Source organism: Sarcophilus harrisii, chromosome X, assembly GCF_902635505.1.
Source record: "Sarcophilus harrisii chromosome X, mSarHar1.11, whole genome shotgun sequence".
Taxonomy (NCBI): Eukaryota; Metazoa; Chordata; class Mammalia; order Dasyuromorphia; family Dasyuridae; genus Sarcophilus; species Sarcophilus harrisii.
This window is the reverse complement of record NC_045432.1, coordinates 62,541,884-62,563,394: the sequence shown is the minus strand read 5'-3', so window position 1 is coordinate 62,563,394 and position 21,511 is coordinate 62,541,884. Positions and strand designations below refer to the sequence as shown.

The window sequence follows — 21,511 nt, the reverse complement described above, 5'->3', positions numbered from 1 at the left end:
AACCCCTCCACTAAAATCCTATTTTAGGGGCTCATCTGTGTATAAGACTATGCCAATAGAGCACAAATCCCTAAGCAAGTGGGAAAGGTTTCTAGTCTAGGCCTAATGATGGACCACATATCTACTGTCTGAAGACTAGGCTTGGTTAATTCAGAGCTGTTCAGCGCCAAGTCAGCCACCAAGTATTGACTAATTTTAGATCAGGCAACTCACAGAGCTATAGAGGCATTGTGATCTGCAGCAGAGAAGGGTATGCTCACACCTAGAAAATTACGGATTCTTAAACTTGTGATTTGTTATCTGACTCACGCCCTAGCCAAATTCTTGCAATGACTAGTAGCGTCACAGCCAGTTTCTACTGTATGCTCACTCCCATTTTCTGGATAAAAAAGAGACTACAGTTTGTGTATTTAACTTACCCAGACCGTGTCTATGAGTTGACATAGGAGGCATGACTGACCAGATTTTGGCCACGGGATTAAAACATTCCACGGTATTCAAGGTTTTTAGACCATCTCTTCCACCCACAATGTAGAGTTTGTTGTCAATTACTGCGACTCCAAATTGCAACCGGCGACCATTCATGGTACCGACCTGTATCCAGTTGTTTGTACGAAGGTCATATCTTTCAATTGTGGTTGTGCCTGTTTAAAAAAAATGAGCCTCATAACTATCGTCCCCGTTTTAAGAATGAAGTTTGTACATTTTCCCCCATGATCATTATGTAGCATACAATTTCTCATACAGTAATAGAAATCTAAGAAAAGAAAGTATCAGATCCTACAACCTATGGGAAGGTGCCAGGTAAGCTCCAGACTAAGCAGAAATGGAAAGGACAAGTCTGGCAGAATATACCTAATACTTTATTGGCAGCTCAGCCACGAGGGTTCCCAAGCATCCTTGCAGATGTGCCTAATTGGTAGAGCCCCCTGCAGACTAATAGAATGCCACTGTCTAGACGGCAAAATCATAGTTGGCTGGAGCACTTGAAACAATCAGAAGGAAGTTTTCCCTTATTTCTGACTATTGAACAGTGCTTCCTTCCCCGTTCCAGCATGCTCTTGGCAGCTCAGGAATTCTTGGGAGTGCTGCACTAAATATTAGTTGTTACAAATCTGTATGTCCCAGTAACGGATACCTTGTGGGATGATCAACTATGAATGACGTAGGTCTTTTCAGCAATATAATGAATGATCCAAGACGATTCCAAAAGACTCATGATAGAAAATACTGTCCACTTCCAGAGAAAGAACTGATGGATTCTAAATGCCTATTGAAGCGCACTATTTTCACATTCTTTATCTTTTTCATGTTTTTTTTTCTTTTGGTCTGTTTCTTCTTTTACAACTGTGACTATTATAGAAATATTTTACATGGTTGCACATATATAACATCAAATTATTTACCATTTTAGGAAGAAGGCAGAGGAAGGAGAAAAATTTAAATTCAAAATTTTGTAAAAATGAAATTAAAAATTGTCTTTACATAATTGGAAAAAATACTATTAACCAGAGCAAAAAAAAAAATGCCATTCCTCAAAATTCCACTGGGAAATGGAACCAATAATGAGGCTGATGTTAGGATGCCAGACTGACAACTGTATGGTAGGCAAAGTATAGAATATTTATGTTATGTTATATGCATGCGATGGTAGAAAGAAGCATAAATTTGAAGCAGAAGGCAAGAGTTCGTGCCCTAATCTATTGCTTATTAATCGTGTGATTTCACCTCTCTAATCTCTTCATTTTGTATATGAGGATAATAATGTCTGTATTTTGGGCCTTCCAAGCTTGCTCTCAGGAAGGCACTTGAGAGATAATCAAGTACCACATAAATATGAGCTAAGAGTGGCTGCACACTTCAGTAATCTCCCAATGAACTTTTATTCTCCTCTGAGCACTTTGCTGTCTAGTCCTTCTCCTCTTGCCATCTGAATCTGGGTGTGTCATCAGGACAGGAGGAGGAGTATGAGAATGACTAGTGATTTTCGCCATGGTTGTACAGGCAGTCCTATCACTGTTCTCTGGAGCAGTGGGTTTGCTTGCAGACATCCCAATGGACAATACTGGAAGGGTAGATCAGACCCTTCTGGTCAATTGGGGGAACCCTAATGGTTGAATTAACAAGGACAGGCTGTCTGTGAGGAGCACGGGGCTTTTGGTTAATACCTAGGACAATTACTCAAGTCAACAAAAATTTATTAAGCACCTACCAAGGGCCATGCACTGTGCTAGGCCCTGGGGATACAAATGCAATAAGGAACCTACATTCTACTTGGGGAAAACCCAAGAAAAGCAAATAATAAACATATACAAAATCATTTGGGGGACAGGGAGTAGTTACCAGTTGGGGGGGCAGGATCCCAGGAAGTAGAAGTGGAACATTCTGTGGCAATACAGAAGCAAGAGATACAATGCTACATTCAGGGGCTGTAACAAGTGAGTCTGTCAGGCTAAAATCTAGAGTGCCTATGGGAGGGAACTGGGGAATTAGTCTGAGAAGATGGACTGGAGGAATCAGATTGGAAAGGACAGTAAAACCCAAACAGAGAAGTTAGTATTTTATCCTATTCTTGCTACCCATGATGAGGCTTAGGAGAAGATTCATTAGTGTCTACTAGTCCTCTGGAAAAAGCTTTTTCAATCCAAATTTTACTCCCCAATTAAAGGGTTTTGTCCATACTGAGTCACTGGAAGCACAGTAAACTAAATCAGTGCTTTGCACATAGTAGACATCTAATGAGGTTTGGCCAATTGAATTACAAATATCCCATACAACAAGAATCTATGGCTAGCTATGTACCCGTCCACTAACATTTTAATGATCTCTGTCCATTTAGCATGGTGATTTATGGGCTGCTTCATGTTTTAAAGACAAAAAATTAGTGAGCTAGGACTAAAATTGAAGATCAAAGGGACCTCCAGTGTCGGTCCTTTCCCTTGCCCACGACTATATTGCAAAGGTTGTAATTAGGAGGATAGAGTTCTGAGGCATTTAGTCCTTTCTATACTAATAGAGGCCTCCTTTCTTCTCATTTATTGGGCTACAGCCATTGACTGCCTTAGAAAATGGTACTGCTCCCTGCCAGGCATTCAGTCGCCCCCTGATCTTTTGTCAGTAAAAGCTAATTTAGGTTCTAGTGCCCTAAGATGTGAAATGAGCTGCATTAGGAAGGAGTGGGCTCTGTGACCCTGGGAGCTCTTCAGGAGACCCCAGAGGCCATAGAGTGCCACAGAGACTTTTTTCATTGCATTTTTAATTAGCAAACATTCTTTTCTCTTTCTTTCATTTCCCCCAATTTTTGAATCACACTTATTTTTTCCCATGAACAAAAATCTACTTTTTCTTCCACTCCTCCACATTAAAAAATACAGAACCTTTGTGACAAATATGCATAATCAAAGAAAACAAATTTCCAAATCAGTCACGTCTCATTCTGCACTCTGCATCCCACGCCTCTGTCAGGAAGCGGGTAGCGTGTTTCATCACTGGTCATTTGGAAGTATGGTCATCACTGTGTTGATCCGAGTTTGGATGTCTTTCCAAAAAGTGTTTCTCTTTGCAATGTTCTCTAGCTCACGCTTGAACAAGAATCTTTACTCTAGAATATCAAACAAAAAGGCTGCTAGCCTTTGCTTGGAAACCTTCGTTGAGGAAAACAAGCACCTCTTCCCCAAACCGAGCATTCCAGGTGTCCCTGTTTGTGTTTTCCTGACCCAAAATGGAAATTCTCCCATAAATGATGCTCGGCCACTGCTCCTAGTCTGGTCCTGTGGGGCCAAGCAAAAATTCCCCTTGCCCTTCCAGTACCCATAAGATAAACACTTGAATGTAGTGCCAGTAAATTCTTAGGGGGAAAATGTATGCACAATGTACTTCTTAGTTTAATCTTTATTATTAACATGATTAACAACTGGCAAGGAGCCCACTCCAGCACATTCCTGAAGATAGCTATCATCTTCCCTCTGAGTCTAGATTGTCCATGAATTTGAGTCAAGTTCATTGGCCTATAGTTTGCCGGCTTTGGTCTCTTGTCTTTTTTTTTTTTTTTTAATTAGGACACCTGCCCTGCTCCAGGTCTGTGCTGTGTAATCTTTCAAACAGCAACGACAGTGACTCCACTATCAGATCGCCTCACTTCTTTCTGCACCTCTCGAATAAGGAGAAAAAATGCTTTATGTTCAGCTTAGTTTTCTTCCACAGCCTCAAGGAAAGTATACTGTGCTACTGATGCTATACTTCTAACCTCCAGCCATGGTTTCATATTCTTTCCATCACCTGCCCTTGCTTCCCTCTTCCCTCTTTTCTCCATGTCTTAAAAAATATCTGAGTTAGTTCTTTTTTGCAGAGAGGGGATACTGACAGACTTGGTTGATATATCCATTAGTCAATAATAGCAAACATGTTAGGTTTGCAAAACACTTTGCTCAAGATATCTCATTTGACCCCCATAAATACCGTCTCAGCTGGAGGTGCTACTATTATCCCCATTTCCTCAGGGTTCCCATAACTAAGAAGTATCTGAGGCTGGATTGGAACTCTGGTCCCTTTAACGCTAAAGTCCAGTGCTCTCTTTTGCCAGCTAATTAATTGCAGGGGCCTGTGTCTTTTCTTTCTTTTTTATTCTTCATCATAAGGGACAGCTCTCTGGGCTGGCAAAAGAAGAAAGAAATGTTGGAAAATGTAGGTCATGTAAAAACAAAAGCTGTCAATAAAATGTTAAAAACTTTAAATATCTAAGTTGGTTAACTCCTGTACATCCTCGTCTCTTTAGGTCATTCCCCCCTTTTCTTTGTATAGAACTGGTTCTCTTTGTATCTTTAGACTTTCATTCTTCAGAGCTTCCCATCCCAGTTCTCCTATAAAGTTTTCTTCAGGGCGATCGACCAGTTTGTTTTTTCTGAGCTCTCTGAAATTTGCTTCCCTAACATTTAGGATATAGATGAGAGTAAACGCAGGTTTCCTTTCTTCCCCTATTTGTTTCCTCCAAATTCTGTCCCTCTCTCCAACCCTATACACCACCCATGGAGAAGGAAAGCTTCCCACGTATGAAGTCATACAAAACATTTTTCCATATTAGTCATGTTGCAAAAAAACAAAAACAAACAAAAAACCCCCAAGAAAACGAAAAGAAAAAAATGCTTCCATCTGCACACAGAATTCATCACTTCTCTCTCTCTGGGGGTGGATAGCATTTTTCATCACGAATCCTTTGAAACTGTTGCCTCATATAAATTCTAAACTGGAGTAGTCACTTCTTCCTGAGATCCCTAACATTTGCACCCCAACTACCAAGTCATCCTGAATGATGAGACTCAGATTTATATTAAAGGTTTCCCTTTTTGCTGGTCTATCTTTTAAAGGATTAATCTGTAGTTAAGGCAAGTCAAGAAGAGATTAGCTTCTCTGCTGTAAGCTGAGAACTCTAGGCAAAGTCTGACTAATTAAAGCCCCTAACACCACTGTACTGATGAGTCAATCAATAAGCACTTAACTGTTTCAGGATCGTACTGATGAAGCAGTAGAGATTTAAAGAAAGAGGTAGCAGGCACCCCCTTTATCTATTGTTTTAAATCATCCATTTTAGTCGAATGAATTTTTTTAAAATATCATCTATTTTCTCCTTTTGCGTTTCCCTGACCACCCTCATTCTATCTTCTTGTCTCTTCTTTCCCCGGTCTACTTCCTAATTATTTTGGTGAGTGAAATTTCTTAGAATGCCACTTTAATTCATCATGAAATGGGGAGGGAGAGTCATAATTCTTACAAATATAAGCATATTACTTTTTTTTTTTTTTTTTGCTGAGGCAACTGGGGTTAAGTGACTTACCCAGGGTCACACAGCCGGGAAGGGCGAAGTGTTAAGTGTCTGAGGGCAAATTTGAACTCAGGTCCTCCTGACTTCAGGATTGGTGCTCTGTCCACTGCACCACCTAGCTGGCCCCTAAGGATATTATTCTTATACTGAAAATAGCATAAAACATTCCCCCGAACCCCAGTAATTGTAGTCAATGCAGAGAGAAAAATCTGACTTATACTTCTCGCTGGAGACATTTATGACTAGTAGACAGCACCACAACTAGGATGGGTAGGTGGCACTTTGTTCCAGGGTGCCCAATTTAGAGGGTGCTGGTAGCACTTGGAGGCCTTCAGCAACACAGAAACATCATCACTTAGCATCTAATTAGCAAGAATAATTAGTTAAAACAGGAAACCTCATGCCAGCATCCTGGAGCTTCTATTTTTCCTGCACAGAGAGAGTGATGTCCACTCTCCACTCTCCACTCTCGCCCCCTGCCATGAGGTCCCACCTGACACTTTGTCTGGGGATGCTTTGTCCCTCTTGCCTCAGAAATAAACATTCCTCATTATGACTGTTTGTGGGAACGTAACCTTGATTCCCAATGTCTGTTCATACTTCTACCCATTAACATGCCCGTCCACACTTCCCCTTGTGGCTCCCGCCTATCTGTGTTATAGTTGGCTCCTAAAATCTGGCTCCTTCCCTGGCCTCTCATAATGGAGGCTATTCAGGAAAGCACACCTCTCATCAGAAATGCTTGGGATCTCTTTTGTTTTGGCCAGGCATTTCAGATTTCCCACCAGAAGAGCCACAAACCCTTGTAAAAACTGCTCCCTCATTCAACTTGAAACTTCTCCTCAGCCCTGATTTTCTAGCTGATTTGTTTAAAAAAAACAAAAACAAAAACAAATTTAAAAAAATCCAAAACCCTGTTTTCCCCAGGATACTTGCAGTTCAGAATCCATCTGTTTTAGCAGTTTCCTTGATATGTTTTCAAAAGAAGTCAAAAACACTTGCATATTAGCCTATATCCTGCCCTTTCCCTGGTTCCCCCTTATCTTTTCTTCTGTCTGAAAATGTACATCAGCCACCTACAATGGGCTGAGCACTGGAGGCTTGTCCTATTTTTGCAATTTTTCATGTGGATATTGTAACGCTACAAAACCCCTGAAATGCTTTGAAAAAGATAACCGCAAAGACACGAACAAGAAATCCAGATGTTCATTAAAACAGATTTGAAAAAGAGTATAAATCAGGAATATGCTTCTTTCAGTGGCAGTTTTTAGAAAAATAAATGTTCGGGTGTCAGTAGTTAACAAGGCAATGCTCTGAAAACGGTCCCCGGTTCTGCTCTAATCAGATCAGGCTTCCCCACAACCCCTCATCCATAGCTTTGTGTTAATGTACCCGTGGGAATAGTAGTCATGGAATTACACTCAGAAGATTATCTCCTTCATATATATCCCCATTTTATTCATGGAAGTGACTTGTCTAAGGTCAAACAGTTCACTAGAAGAAGGACTAGAAATGGAACCCAGATACAAAAATTCTCAACCCAGAGCTCTTTCCACTCCACTTTGGAAGGGATCGTGTTCTGGAGGCTTCTCTGGTAAAGCACAGAAGGCTTCCAGCAGCACACTGGGTGGCTCTCCTGGGCTATGGTTAGGAAAATATGGAGGAGCATTTTCCAGATAGGGAATGGTGGAGTGGGGTCTGCACTGTCTTCTTCAAGTCTCAAGTAAAAATGCTGATAGTTCTTGGGCCTCCTAAAGTTTGCCAAGTGCTTTACACGCAAGCTCTTATTTGCCTCCACTCTAGCCACTATGTGACCTAGCTGCCCCTTCATATCAAATACTCAACCTAATGAAGACTTGCCTCCCTGAGTTCAAATCCAGCCTCAGACACCTCCTGGCATGCTGACCCTGGGCAAGTCACTTCACTTCACTATGTGCCTCACAGTCTGCATCTGTCCAATGAGCTAGAAAAGGAAATGGCAAGTCACTCCAGCATCTCTGTCCAGAACAGCCCAAAATGTTATGAGGGCTGGGCACGACTGTCCTCCGCAATAGTAACAGCAACAATTTAACATCTCAACGAAAACCCTGCAGAAAGAACTGGCTCAAACACTATTCCCATTTTCCCCTTTTGGCAAAATGGAATCAGATTGCGAGTTACTAATTGACCCTTAATTAGAGCATCTTCCTCCCCTCTTCTCTTCTGAAGACCAAGAGTTCCATGGCACGAGTGGACAAGATTTGGGAATAATTACATTTCCAAGCTATTGTTCAAAGCGATGCCGCTAATTAGGCTATCCGATTTCTAGTGGCACAGCTAACAGAGAAAAGAGCAGCTTTCTGACAGCAAAATCCTTTGGGGATGATTAGACACACATACGAAGACCTGCTTGATGCAGAAAGCACTGAAGTGAGTTCATCTTGATGGGTACCCAAGTGTCTTGTGATGACCGACCCAACTGGCTACTAAAAATGGGGATAATCCGGCCATATCTTCCTGACTAATATGATACTAGTTCCCTGTCAGTCAAAAACCTTTATTAAACACCTACTGCTAAGTACTAGAGATACCGCTTTCAAGGAGCTCTGTATAAACAAGGTATAAATGGGACATTTGAGGAACACAAAGGCCTTTTGTGATCTCATCTGAATCTCACATCAACCTTGTGAACATAGGTGCTATTATCCTCACTTTATATATAAGGAAACTGAGGCTTCGAAAGGTGCAATGACTTGCCCAGGATGTGTGAAGAAGAATTTGAACTCAGCTCTGAGCCCACAACTGACCAGCATACTATGTGGTCCTGTCGCTTAGGAATATCTGAATTCCCCAGAAACTTTTCCTCATTTGCAAAAGGAGGCTTTCAAAGAGTCTTTCTCATTCTAAGGTTCTGTGACCTTGCTGGAAGCAGAGGCTTCTCGAATCAGAAGGCCTGGCTGCCAAGTCAGTGGTCTGCTCCACCCCACGGCCAAAAGAGAGGCCCATGGTATGCCAGGACACACCCACATGTGGCCACTTCCTTCAGTCCTCTATTGAAGGGCTCCCCTCCCCTGAGGCACAGTGCCTGGGTCACTTTCAGGCAGCTCTCGTTGACAAATAGGTTTTTCCTGCCATGAAGGCTAACTTTGCCCCTCTGTAACTTCCACCCATTATTCCCAGTTGTGCCCTCCATCTAACCCACCTCCCACATGACAGTCACTCGAATACTTAACAAGGATTTCCTGTTCTCTGTCCCATCACCCCCAACACCCTTCTTTATTTTAACCTCTGAGGCCAGAGGAGGGTGCTTAAAATATCTGAAAACAGCATCGTGGTCCACCCTCTCCCTGCCCTACTTTCTTTTTTCCAGGCTGAACATCCCCAGTCCCCTCACCCAATCCTCACAGGACAGACTGAAGACCCTTCATCATTTTTATCGCCCTCCTCTGGATGCTCTCCAGCTTATCCACATCTTTCTTCAAATGTGGTGCCCAAGTATGATTGGAATGGAACAGAGGACTGTGGAGGACTACCATTTCTTTATTCCTCTCAGTACAGCTCCATCCCTTATAGAAGCATTCGGGGCTGCCACATCATACTACTGACTCATACTGAGCTTGTGCTCCACTAGAACCCCTAGATCTTTTTCAGACAAATTGCTGCCTCCTTCATGAATATCATCTACTTCAGAGGGTTGTCATGAAGACTAAGTGAGATGCCATCCATAAAGCACTCTGCAAATCTTAAAACACTATATAAATGCTAACTAGTATTGTGATATAGGGCTAGGGATTACTAGATCTGCAACTTCCTTGGTGAGAGAACTCGGGTAAGGAAACTCCTTCTCATGCAGATTGGCACCTTCTCTATAACTTACTTAATATTAAAGAACTGCCCCAGCTCTGAGAATGCTCTAGAGGATTATTTACAGTCACAGAGCCCACATGGATCTGAGATGAGACACCAACCAGGTCTTCCTGGTTTCCATGCCATCTCTGTGGCTTCTACTGCACATGGCCTCTTATTACTATTATTATTGTTGCTTTGTACTTAGAAGGTTGACTTTTTGTAATACGTCTAAGACTTATTGACTGTATTCCATTTAAACTTAGGCTTCTAAGAGTTAGCCCGGTAGAATCTTTTGGGTTCCCTGGCCTGGTGCTTTGGGGTCAGTGCGCTTTCTCTGCACACTTAAGAGAGGTCAAGGAGAGGAGGAAGCTTGAAAAACACTCTGCAGGAGGAGGAGCCTGGAACTCAGATGCTTTCATCCCTCTTTCAACTCCTTATCTTCTTCTAGGGCTGAATTTTATAAGCATCTCAAAGGAGAGTTTGACCTAAGGACCTTAGGCTTCCTCAGATTGGGCCTCTCAGTGACATACAGTGGATGGAGCTCTAGGCCTGGAGTCAGGAACACCTGAGTTCAAATTTAGGTTCAAATTACCTTCAATTTCCTCAACTGTAACTTTCCCAAAGCCTTTTGAGGGCTTCTATCTGGACTCGGGGGCAAGTCTTCTTTGGAGAACCTTTTGGTTATATCTTTCAACCCCCTTGCACAGCAGAAAGAGACCTGGTCAGATTTGGAGTCTGAACCCCTGAGTGCAAATTTCAGCTCTGTTACTACGTGTGTGTGTGTGTGTGTGTGTGTGTGTGTGTGTGTGTGTGTTTGATCAAGCCACCTAACCTTGCTGGGCCTCAGTTTCCCCTCTGTAAAATGAGGGGTTTGGAATCAATCAGGGATTCTTCCTTTGTGTCCTGGGCCTTTTTGGCATTTTGGTGAACACCTTTTCAGAATCAGGTTTTTAAATGCATAAAATGAAATACTACACATAATTACAAAGGAAATATAGGAGAACGAAGTACACTTCTCCAGGTATTTTTTTTAAATCAAGTTCATGGCCTTAGGAAAAGAACCCCATGACTAGATGATCTGTCAGATCTCTAAATTCTAGAACAAAACTGGAACATAAAGACCAAAGGCAACTTTTTGCATTTTTGAAAATATGCTTCAGGCATATTTGCATAAAAGTGGTTTTTTTTTTAATTTGGGTGAAAAATTTACATAATAACCTCAATTATATGAAGGAGAACAAAAGAATTGTAATCAATGTAATCATGAGAATGGTAGCTCCCTGAGGGCTGGAACTATTTCCCTTCACACCAGTCAGGTTTTTAATGAATGTCTAGTGAATTTACCATCTCAGTGACTAATTCTGTCTTCAGAATTGCCAATGAAAATGCCTCCCATCCCTCTTATAAAAGGAGTATAGATAGGGAAAGAGACATATAACGGCAGGTAGGACCCATGAGTTGGTTTGTTTTACTCAATGGTACTTCCTGGTTACAAGGGAGGACTCAGGGGGAGTAAAAGGAGAAATGATGGTGATGGAAAAAAGGGCAAAATTCAAACATTTTCCAAAGAGAGACAAAAATGTCCTTTGTCCCCTTCCTTCCCGCCAGCCAGGATTTTGTTCCTCAGACGTAAGTCACAGTTTTGAGAGATTCCTTTTCTACATTTGCTCCAGTTACCTTTAGTGGCATCCATGCCTCCCACTGCATACAGGGCTCCAACTGTAGATTTCCGTGGCTTGGTCCGAGGACTTTGCATCATGGATCTTCTCTCTGGCAAGAGATGATACTTCATAGCTTCCATCAGGAGCTTCTGACACTCCAGGTCACGCACGAACATGGTACTGTTCTCAAGATCAGCCAGTAACTGGAAAACAGTAATGTATGATGTGACCTCTAAAATCCTCCATGGGTATCTCACCGAATTTACCAATGGAGCACAAGCGCTGGCAGATCCTGCCCCAGGTGAAAGGAGTTCGGGATATCAGCCTGGATGTGGGCTATCCAAAGACCTTCCTGGACTTTGAAGGGGTTTATTATGAACAACTCATGAAGATTGTCTACTATGAAAGCAATTTCCAGGAAATTGCAGTGATTCCTCTTTGCAATCACAGCAGTGATTCAGAAATACAAATGTGCCCACTTTAAATACTGTGCACTTAACTTCTTTCTAATTGAGGAAATCGATTCCCCACTATAGGCTTTCACTCTCAAAAATAAAGGGATTGGACTCACTAGACAGTCTTCTAGCCAAAAACAGATATAATTTTCCAACTCTAGGAAAGAAAATATTTTATTTATTGAAATGATAAAGAAAAATAGAGATAATGAAAACAATTGACATTATAGGGTTTATACACATTAACTCAATCCTCACAACAGTCATTTTGACAAATATCACTTCTTATCTTCGCTCTTTAACCCTCTGAAATTCAGCTTTTGATCTCATCACTAAATTGAAATTGTCTTCTCCAAAGTTAGCAATGATTTTTCCATGGCTCTATCTATTGGTCCCAATCATTCCTGACCTATATGCTGCAGCTGTCCCTGTTGACAGGCCTCTCTTTCCAGACATTCTCTCCTCTCTGGGTTTTCTTAACATTTCTCTCTTCTGATTTTCCTCCTACTTGTGTGACCAATTCTCAGTGTCTCAATTTGGGGTGGTCCCCAAGGTTCTGTCTTAGACCCTCTTACCTCTTTCCTCTACAGGATCTCTCTCGATGAACTCATAAGCTCTCACGGGTTCAACTATTATTTCAAAAGTTGGCTTTCAAATATATATTACATATAAATATAAAATGTGTCTTTGCATGTGCACACACACACACACGTCCCATTTCTCCCCATGCTCCATGGAGACATCTCAAATTTAACAGGTCTCAAACTGAACTTAATGTCTTTCCTTCCAAAGCCTCCACTCTTCCAAATTTACTGATTCCTGCTGAATAAAGACTGGGGATGGGAGTAACAGACTTGCATTTTAGGAAGATCAACTAAACAGTGAGTAAGAATATTCTTAAATCCCCTCTAAAAGAGAGGCTTTGATTGGTTGGTTTGGGACAAGTGAGTCTCAAAGAACTTCCTTAACATTGAATCACTTCTTCAGAAGACCTGGATATTTGTTTCCATGATGATCAGCTCTCAATCTCCACATAGTTCCTCAACTTGTCTGGTCAGGATTACATTTCTAGGTGACAGTGAATAGGTGCTGGACTTGGAGCTGGGAAAACCTGGGTTCACATACCACCTCATATACTTCAATATCCATGTGACTATCCTTTTTGTGCCTCAGTTTCTTCAACTGTAAGATGGAGATAACAGCATGTGCTTCCCAGGTTGCTCTATGGATCAAATGGGCTATCATATGGGAAGTACTTTGCAGATGTTAAAGGTCAACATAATTGACTTCTCTCCAGGATTCTAGCTTCCTTCTCCTGGGCCTCAAGGCTTCTCTTTTGGCTGCTTTGCTTCTCATTTCCTCACCTAGGTGAAGGGCAGCAGAATTTCCACAGAAATGGAATTCTGGACAGTCTGTTTTCCTGCCCTCTGAAACTCTATTGAGGAAGGAAACTGAAATTTGATGTATTAAATAAAAGGATTATCTTTGGATTTCCTTCCTCTATGGTACCTTTCTTTATCAATACTGTGTCTAAGTAATGGCTGGATGTAGCTTTTGAGGCTCATAATTCATAGGATCATAAAATCTCTTTAGAAGCAATTTCAGAGTCTAGCCAGTAGCTAAATAAGATTCCCCTCTCCTGGATACCTGCCACATGGTGACCTTATCCACCTTTGGTTCAATGACCTGTACTGAATACAGAGGTGGGAATGGTCAAATCCCCTCCTGCTCTAGCAGCTTATTTGGCTTTTCGATAGCCCTAATTCTAGGACTTCTCCCTCATATCAATTCTAAATCATTGCAATTTGTATCCATTGACCCTAGTTCTATCCTTCAAAACTAGACAGAACAATTCTAGCCCCCATTCAAGTAACCGCCCCTCAAATCCTTGGAAGATGTAACCCCTTAAGTTCTGTCTTTTCCAGGATAAACATCCTTGCTTCCTTCCACATATCCCCAACATGGCATCTCAAGGCCCTTTATCATCCCATGACCCTCCTCTAAACTCTTTCCAACTTGTTAATATCCTTCCTAAAATGTCACACATAACTCTTGATGTGACTCAGGTGGGATGAGTACTAATATTATCGCTCTGCTACCACCACAGGTCCAGACACTTCTGAACACTGACATATCTCTGATGTTAGTGACGTAGGGGAGCAAAACGTATTCATACACTCTTCACTGTATGACCCTTGATCACGTCTTTACATAAATCTTCTATAGGTTGTTGATCTACCATGTCAGGAGCATTTTGGATTTCTTGATATTGGGTGGGTGGTAATGAGACATGTAGGCTTTTCATCAGTTAAACCTCATGAGTTCTCTGATATCATTTTACGTCACTTCTCCTGTGTGATTCCTCAATGATAACGTCTTGCAACCTACTCGCACCCACCATGAATCACTCCAGTGCCCTTTGGGTGACTCATAATTTTAATTTTTCAGAGACTGTGCTATTTTATGACTCAGTCTCATACAACTTCACTAAAAGAACAATAATATCCAAAAAAAAGTCAGGTCTATCTTTCAGCTGGAAGCTTAGGGACATAAAAAGCACTGCATGATTCCTAGAAACAATCCAGTTACTCTCCTTCTCATATTCAATTCTGGGGCAACTTCACTGTTCATCCATAGTGTCTGTCAGAGATATTGTTAACAATATCTCTGACAGACACTATGGATGCATGTTATGGTGCATGGTTAAACTAGCTCTATGGGGTGTCCATTCAACTATGTATCATAATAATCTAGACAAGAAGTTTTCTTCATCCACTTAGGTTTTTAATGTAAATGGTTAGACTGAACTCTTTTGAGAGATTTTTGAATCTCAGTTTAGAAGGCTTTTCAGTATTCCCAATCCCTATATTTATGCCCACCTGCATTTTGGATTTCTTTCACAAGCTAATTGTACAATATTTCAGAGTCTGATTCTTTTTGTACAGCAAAATAACGGTTTGGTCATGCATACTTATTGTGTATCTAATTTATATTTTAATATATTTAACATCTACTGGTCATCCTGCCATCTGGGGGAGGGGGGGGAGTAAGAGGTGAAAAATTGGAACAAGAGGTTTGGCAATTGTCAATGCTGTAAAGTTACTCATACATATAACCTGTAAATAAAAGGCTATTAAATTAAAAAAAAATAGAAGGCTTTTCAGTATTCTAGTTCTAGATGTTATTAGCAAAATAACATTTGCCAATGGGAACATGAAGAACTCAGCATCTAAAGGGAGTCCTTTTCCACTTTGTTCCAAACTGAATATCCTCCATGATAGTGGCAAACACCTTTAACAAGCATATATTTCTCTATTTTATGTCTCATTTTATAGTAGTAATTAGAGGGTTGGGAAAGAGGTTTTCTCTATTTTTTAATCTTTCAAAGAATCTGGGATGATTCTGTGATGTGCTTTGAAGGTACCATACTGGAGGAGAGCCTCTTAAGGCAGCATTTTATTTTACCAAATCAAATACATAGTCAACGATGTGCACAGTGGGATCTTATATTCCATATGATTTATTTTCTACAAATTATTAATTTATTATTAATTTATTGTGTCTTCTACAACAGACTACATCTTTGCAATCACATTGACTAAAGTTTATAGAGAGTATAATTGTAGAGATTAATAATTTATAGAAAATAAATCATATGGAATATAAGATCCCACTGTGCACATCGTTGACTATGTATTTGATTTGGTAAAATAAAATGCTGCCTTAAGAGGCTCTCCTCCAGTATGGTACCTTCAATGCACATAATGATTTTATAGAGATGGGAAAGCATGCCTATGAGCAGGTCTTAACTGATATTACCTTAGTTCCCCCCTTTTCTGTATGTTTGGTTTCCTCTAAACTTCCAGTTATCTTTAATCAATAAATAAGCTTTTATTAAGCAACTACCATCTGCCATGCCCTGTCCTAAGCACTGGTGATATAAAAAAGACAAAAAAAAAAACGCAACTCTGCTCTCTTGGGGCTTATAGTCTAATGAGATACAACGCATAAACATATGTATAAACAAGCTATCTACAAATTATTTTGGGAATAATCAACTAAGAAAAAAACACTAGCATTATGGGGGGGGGGGTTGGAAAAGGCATGGTTTTAGCTCAGACTTGAAGAAATCAAGAAGCAAAGATGAGCAGGGAGAGCATTCCAGGCATAGGGGACAGCCAGTAAAAGTAGCCGGGGATGGGGGTGGGGAGGAGGGAAGAACAGCTGAATTGGAGTGGGGACCGATTTGAGGCAGGGAGACAAACTAGCAAACTTGATAATGAATAGTCTTGACAATGATTCTTTAGATCCCCCCTATTTTATTAGTTCTAACACAGACCTATTTTGTGTATATTTAGTCTAATCTAACTGTGCCTCTCCTTTCATAACATTTCTAATTCTTGAGGATTATATTATATAAATGTTGTGTTAAAATGCAAACAGTGAGGTTCCATTGTCAGTAATGGATAAAAGAGTTCATTATAGAAAGCTTTACAGATTACTTACATTTTTTTATCTGTTTGGTGAACTTCCATTTTTATCTTTAAATGCTCTTGTGATTATCTGCCTTAAATGGACCTTTTGTCAAACTTTTCATGTTTTTTTTCTCCATCACGAATAGCTATTTTATGAGATTGTACCGCTTATCAATCTACTCTATCTGTTGCTCCAGAAGTATCAAATTTGCAACCTGTTGGACTCCCTAATTCATCCCCAAAGAGATTTTAAAAATCTAATTGGGAAATGTTTAATGAAATAAAAATAAAATGCAACACAGATAATGTTAATTTGTGGTGTCTAAGTGAACAATTGGCAGGGATTCATTTCTATATGAGTTTGACACTCCATAATATTTCACAAACACATTCATTTTGTATTTTAAGCCAGGCTGCCCTTGGCTCCCATATCTCTCTCCTGGGCAGAAAGATCAAGTGTTTGCCAGCTGAGGCAGTTTCTAGGTTAGTTGTGGCAACTGATTTATATACCAAATAAATTTGTTTATTGCTTTTCCATAAACTGTTTTAAAACAAACAGGTCAGGTTAAAGGTACTTCCATTATATATCCTAGCTTTTCATTTCTATTCTTTTATCTAATTTGGTGTTCAATTCAGTTTTTGTTCATTCTAGCTGGTAATCTATATATAGTCAGTTGATTCATAAATGTTTCCTACATCAGTAGGCAGTTCTTTTCTACCTACTAAAACAAATCATTATGTCTTGCTCACTACGTGAGTTTTAATGCATCTTAAGATTCCATTACATTTGCAGGCTGCCATAGTGTAACTGATTTATATGGACCTTACGATCTACTGAAACTCCATTTTATTTCAGATTATCTCTTATACCTGTAAAATTGATTATGTGAACCCAAATGTAATTCTACATTTATCCCTCTTAGATTTCATTTTATCACATCTCTCTCTACAGATTAATTCCCAGAAACCCTCTGAATAAAATTTAGATAGATTAATAAGGATTTGGATTATTCCCAATTTGGGAATTATGATCAGAGTTATTTGTATATATTTCCTTACCTGTGCTGGAAGTAATGGCAGTCTGATTAAAGATAGCAGCATTCCCAGGTGTTGTTGTCTGTTCTGAAAATCATGCTTCACCCATATCATTAAAGCATGGAATATAGATTCTTCATCTGGCACGTTAATGTCATCACTAGACATGAGTTTTGCAATTTCATTAGCTGGAAGTAGAAGAAATTCCTGGTTCTGTATCACCTCTACGAAGTGTTCCTTTAAAAAAAAAAAAAAAGCAAGTTATTTTAGTGAGACTCAACACATTTTAACTCCACATCAAAATAGTACATCTCAAAACATTTGATAGGAATAAGCCTATGAGGTAGATAAAGCGATCCAGTTTTAGAAGCAGGGAAATGAAGGCAAAGGATGAATATGATGAAAACCAATACTAACATATGCATGTTTTCTACATCACAAAAACGTCATACCCCTAATCCTCACAATGTGGAAAGGATAATTGTATTTGATCTTAGAAGCAACAGGGAGTTACTAGAGTTATTGAGTAAGGGTGTGACCTGCACTTTAGGGAAAACCAGTTTAGTGGCTAAATGGAGAATAGAATAAGGTGGGGAGAAACTTGAGGCAGAAAGACTCATAGGCAAAAAATCCTAATATTCTTTTTTTAATTAAATTAAATTTATTTAATACTTTTCCAGTTATTTTTAAAAAATTGTTTTTAAAATTTTTGAGTTCTAGGTTCTCTTCCTTATCCCCACCCACAATTAAGAAACTACTTGTAAAGTTATGTAAAACATTTCCATAAAAGTCAAGTTGTGGGGAAAAAACATATATCCAGAAAGAGCGAGAGATACACTAATTTATACTTTAATATATTTAACATCTACTGGTCATCCTGCCATCTAGGGGAAGGGGTGGGGGAAAGGAGGGGAAAAATTGGAACAAAAGGTTTGGCATTTGTCAATGCTGTAAAATTACCCATGCATATAACTCGTAAATAAAAAGCTATTTAAAAAAAAAGAATTTGAAAAAAAAGAGAGAGAGAGATACAGAGGGGGGAGGGAGGGAGGGAGAGAGCTTCAATCTGTATTCAGACACAATCAGTTCCTTCCTTCCTTCTTTGGGTATAGATAGGAATTTTCATCATAGATCCTTCAGAGTAGTTGTGGATCACTGTACTAATGAGAATAGCAGTGCAATTGGTCATCCCAGAACAATACTATTATATTGTATACGGTACATTTCACTTTGCTTGAGTTCATGGAGGATTTTCCAGGTTTTTTTTTTTCCTTAGAACATCCTGCTCAGAATTCCCCTTAGAACATCATTAACATACACCATAGTTTATTGAGCCACTCCTCAATTGATGGCCATCCCCTCAATTTGCAGTCTTTTTTGCCCTGTGAAGAGAGTTGCTGTGAATATTTTTTGTACATATTTTCCTTTTTTTTTTCCTGAATCTCTTTTGACATTCATGTCAAGTAGTGGTGTGGTTAGGTCAAAGGATATGTATGAATTTATAGCCATTTGGGCACAAATCATATTTCTGATCATTTATCAGTTAGGGCATAGCTCTTTTTTTTTTTAAATAAATCTGATTCAGTTCCCTCTACAAAACAGTAAGATTTGAGGCATGATGGTGAATATTTCTGCGACCAGAAGCAAAACTCTTGCTTGGGAACCCAAAGGCCATAAGATTCTGGGTATATTGGTAGGCTGGTGCATGGATGATCCATTCTATCTCTGTCCCCGACTATAGCCTCCAAGTCTTTCCAGTCTAGTAGAACCTATTAGAGTTTGAGAACTATTGTGTAGATTTCAAAAGTTAAGGATCATGATGAAGATTTGCATGAAGGTTCAATAGCTTGTTTTCTATAGTACCAGGCACACAACCCACAGCTTGTATATAAAGAATATGGAATGTAAAATTGGGGGATGGGGGAGGAGTCCTACATCTGTTCCTCTGTTAGTCATTAAATATTCAAGAGTTCTATGGATTGAAGAAATGTGAACTCTAAGAATGTGGAAATATGACTAGGTAGATACCAGAACATGAGAGGATTGGGTGCTACACTACTAGGCCTATATTCTCTGTATCTCACACTAGTCTTCTGAGTAGTTTAAAAAAAAAAAAAGAGAGACCTTGCAAAAAGGGGCTAAGTTTATTACCTTATTGCATCATTCATTAAATAAGGTAATAAGGAACAGAGATGTTAAAGCATTTTAAGTAGAATTATTAATATTATTATAATCTAATGTGAAAGTTGTATTGCTAACTTTTGCTTGTACATAACAGTTGTTTTGAGTTATATTCTCTACCTCTCTCCTCAGCAATGATCCTATCCATCGTACTTTCCCCAGTAACACCTTTTAAAAGAAAAACACTTCAGCAAAACCAACCAACACAATGACCATGTCTGACAGCATACGCCACACTGTGTGTCCAAAGTTCTCCAAGAAAAGGATGGAAATCATTTCTAGAAAGCATTACTATTATTATTAAAATGCTTTGTAATATCTTCTGCCAGAAGCTTGAGCAATAGAAGAGGGACTGGGTTCAATGAGTCATACTGACTGAATAAATGAAGTCCGGATGCTTGTATATCAGCCTAAATAAATTTCTTTGTGTTGGATGATCCATGCACAGTATCTCAGTGTAAGAAATTGCAAAGAAACTTTCAATTAAGTTTAAAGACTATGATACAAACTGCCTCCACTCTGAGTGGCAAGTTTTGCTTGTCAGTTTTGGAAGAAACTCCTTGCTTACTCCATCTTAAATATTTTCTTTGTCACTGTTGTAGTTTCTCCTCAATTTTGTCTATCTAGCACATCCATTTCATGAAACTCATTCAATGATTAGAGTACCCTTTGTGAAATTCTCTGTGGATAACACTAGAATTGTAATTTAATACATAAAGGAGTTTTGAATTCTTATTCAACACCAAACAATACCTCACAAACATTTCATTAGGGCATGTCTCTCAGTTACTTCAACAGTGTGCACATTATGAACAAAAATAGCTGGGGCGGGGTGGGATTAAAGAGGACACCAGCATTGCATTTTAATGCACATCCTGCTTTAACACTGCTTCAGTCACATAATAGGAAAAGGAAGACAAATCCATTTGGAGCTACAGAAATAAACTCAAGCTGTTTATCAGAAAATGTTTTGTCTGCTAGAGTCAGATACCAGGCAGGAAACCGTTAATATTCAAGCTTTAAGAACTGAAGTAATCTCTCAGGAAGTTCTCATGTTTGGCTTTTGTGGTGGGGTTCATCGCTGAACTATCTAACTGCAAAGTCTTTCTTTAGATTAGAAGGAATCAGCATTTAGGGCAGAGAGATAAAAATAGCCTCTTTAAATGACACATTTTCAAATTTGAGTCTGTCACAAGGCAATTCTACTCATAGTGTCACTGTCTGCTGAAGTATCTTGGACAATTCATATTTGCTACAGTCTCCATGAAAAAGACAATTGCTTTAACCCACTTCAGAGACTATCTTGTGTAGAACCGTCATTGTTAAGTATAGTCCGCAGTGCTAGAGAAACATTCTCATTCGGTTGAATGAATGAAAACAGAAATGGTGGCTGAACTGGCCTCTCACAACACCGACATTGGTGAAATATCTTTGCTTATCATATCTAAAATCTTTTTGGTTCCCTTTCATGTATATGCCTTTGCCTTTAACTCTGGCAGTATCTTCCACTTACTTTGTCTAATCTGAAGAAAAAGACAGAATAAATTCTACTGGAGGTTTTTGTTATCCTGAAATAGTTATCTCCTGATTTGTCTTCAGAGCAAGATGTCCTTTGTATATATCATTTCTAGCAGGGGACAACAATGATTTATTCTTCTTTAAATTAGGGAAGGATTGGTATTTGCAGTAATGTTGCATTTAATTTCTCTTATTTAGGTTTTTTTTTTCTCTGCCCCCACTATATACTCTCTTTTTTGTCTTATATTCTCTAATATGACTTCAGGGAGAAATTTTGTGGCCAATGAAAAATCCTTGGGAACCATTTCATACAAATATGTAATTGACCATTACTCTTCCTAGTGGGATTAGTAGGATTTTAGAATTACTGTAATTTAAAGGACTGACTTAGTTCTTTACAGCTGCCCAGAAATGTTTTTCTTTTATATTATTATAAAGGATACAGCAAATATACTTTTAGAAATCCAAGCTGGGAAATTCTGAACCCATTTCAGTTGGTATCAATCCACTCATATTATTATAGTTCCTTACTTAAAAAAA

General features: G+C 39.3%; 1 protein-coding gene across 2 annotated transcripts in view; it reads right to left on the bottom strand.

Moving 5' to 3' along the window:
- LOC100915461 (kelch-like protein 4) overlaps positions 1–21,511 on the bottom strand; it is a 257,692-nt gene that overhangs the window by 48,510 nt on the left and 187,671 nt on the right. For both annotated transcript variants that reach the window (XM_031944661.1, XM_031944662.1), the window contains exons 5-7: positions 17,297–17,509; positions 11,324–11,510; positions 420–644 (exon numbers count right to left, since the gene is read on the bottom strand). In XM_031944661.1, the coding sequence (XP_031800521.1) occupies positions 420–644; positions 11,324–11,510; positions 17,297–17,509 (625 nt within the window). The remainder of the gene's footprint in view (positions 1–419; positions 645–11,323; positions 11,511–17,296; positions 17,510–21,511) is intronic.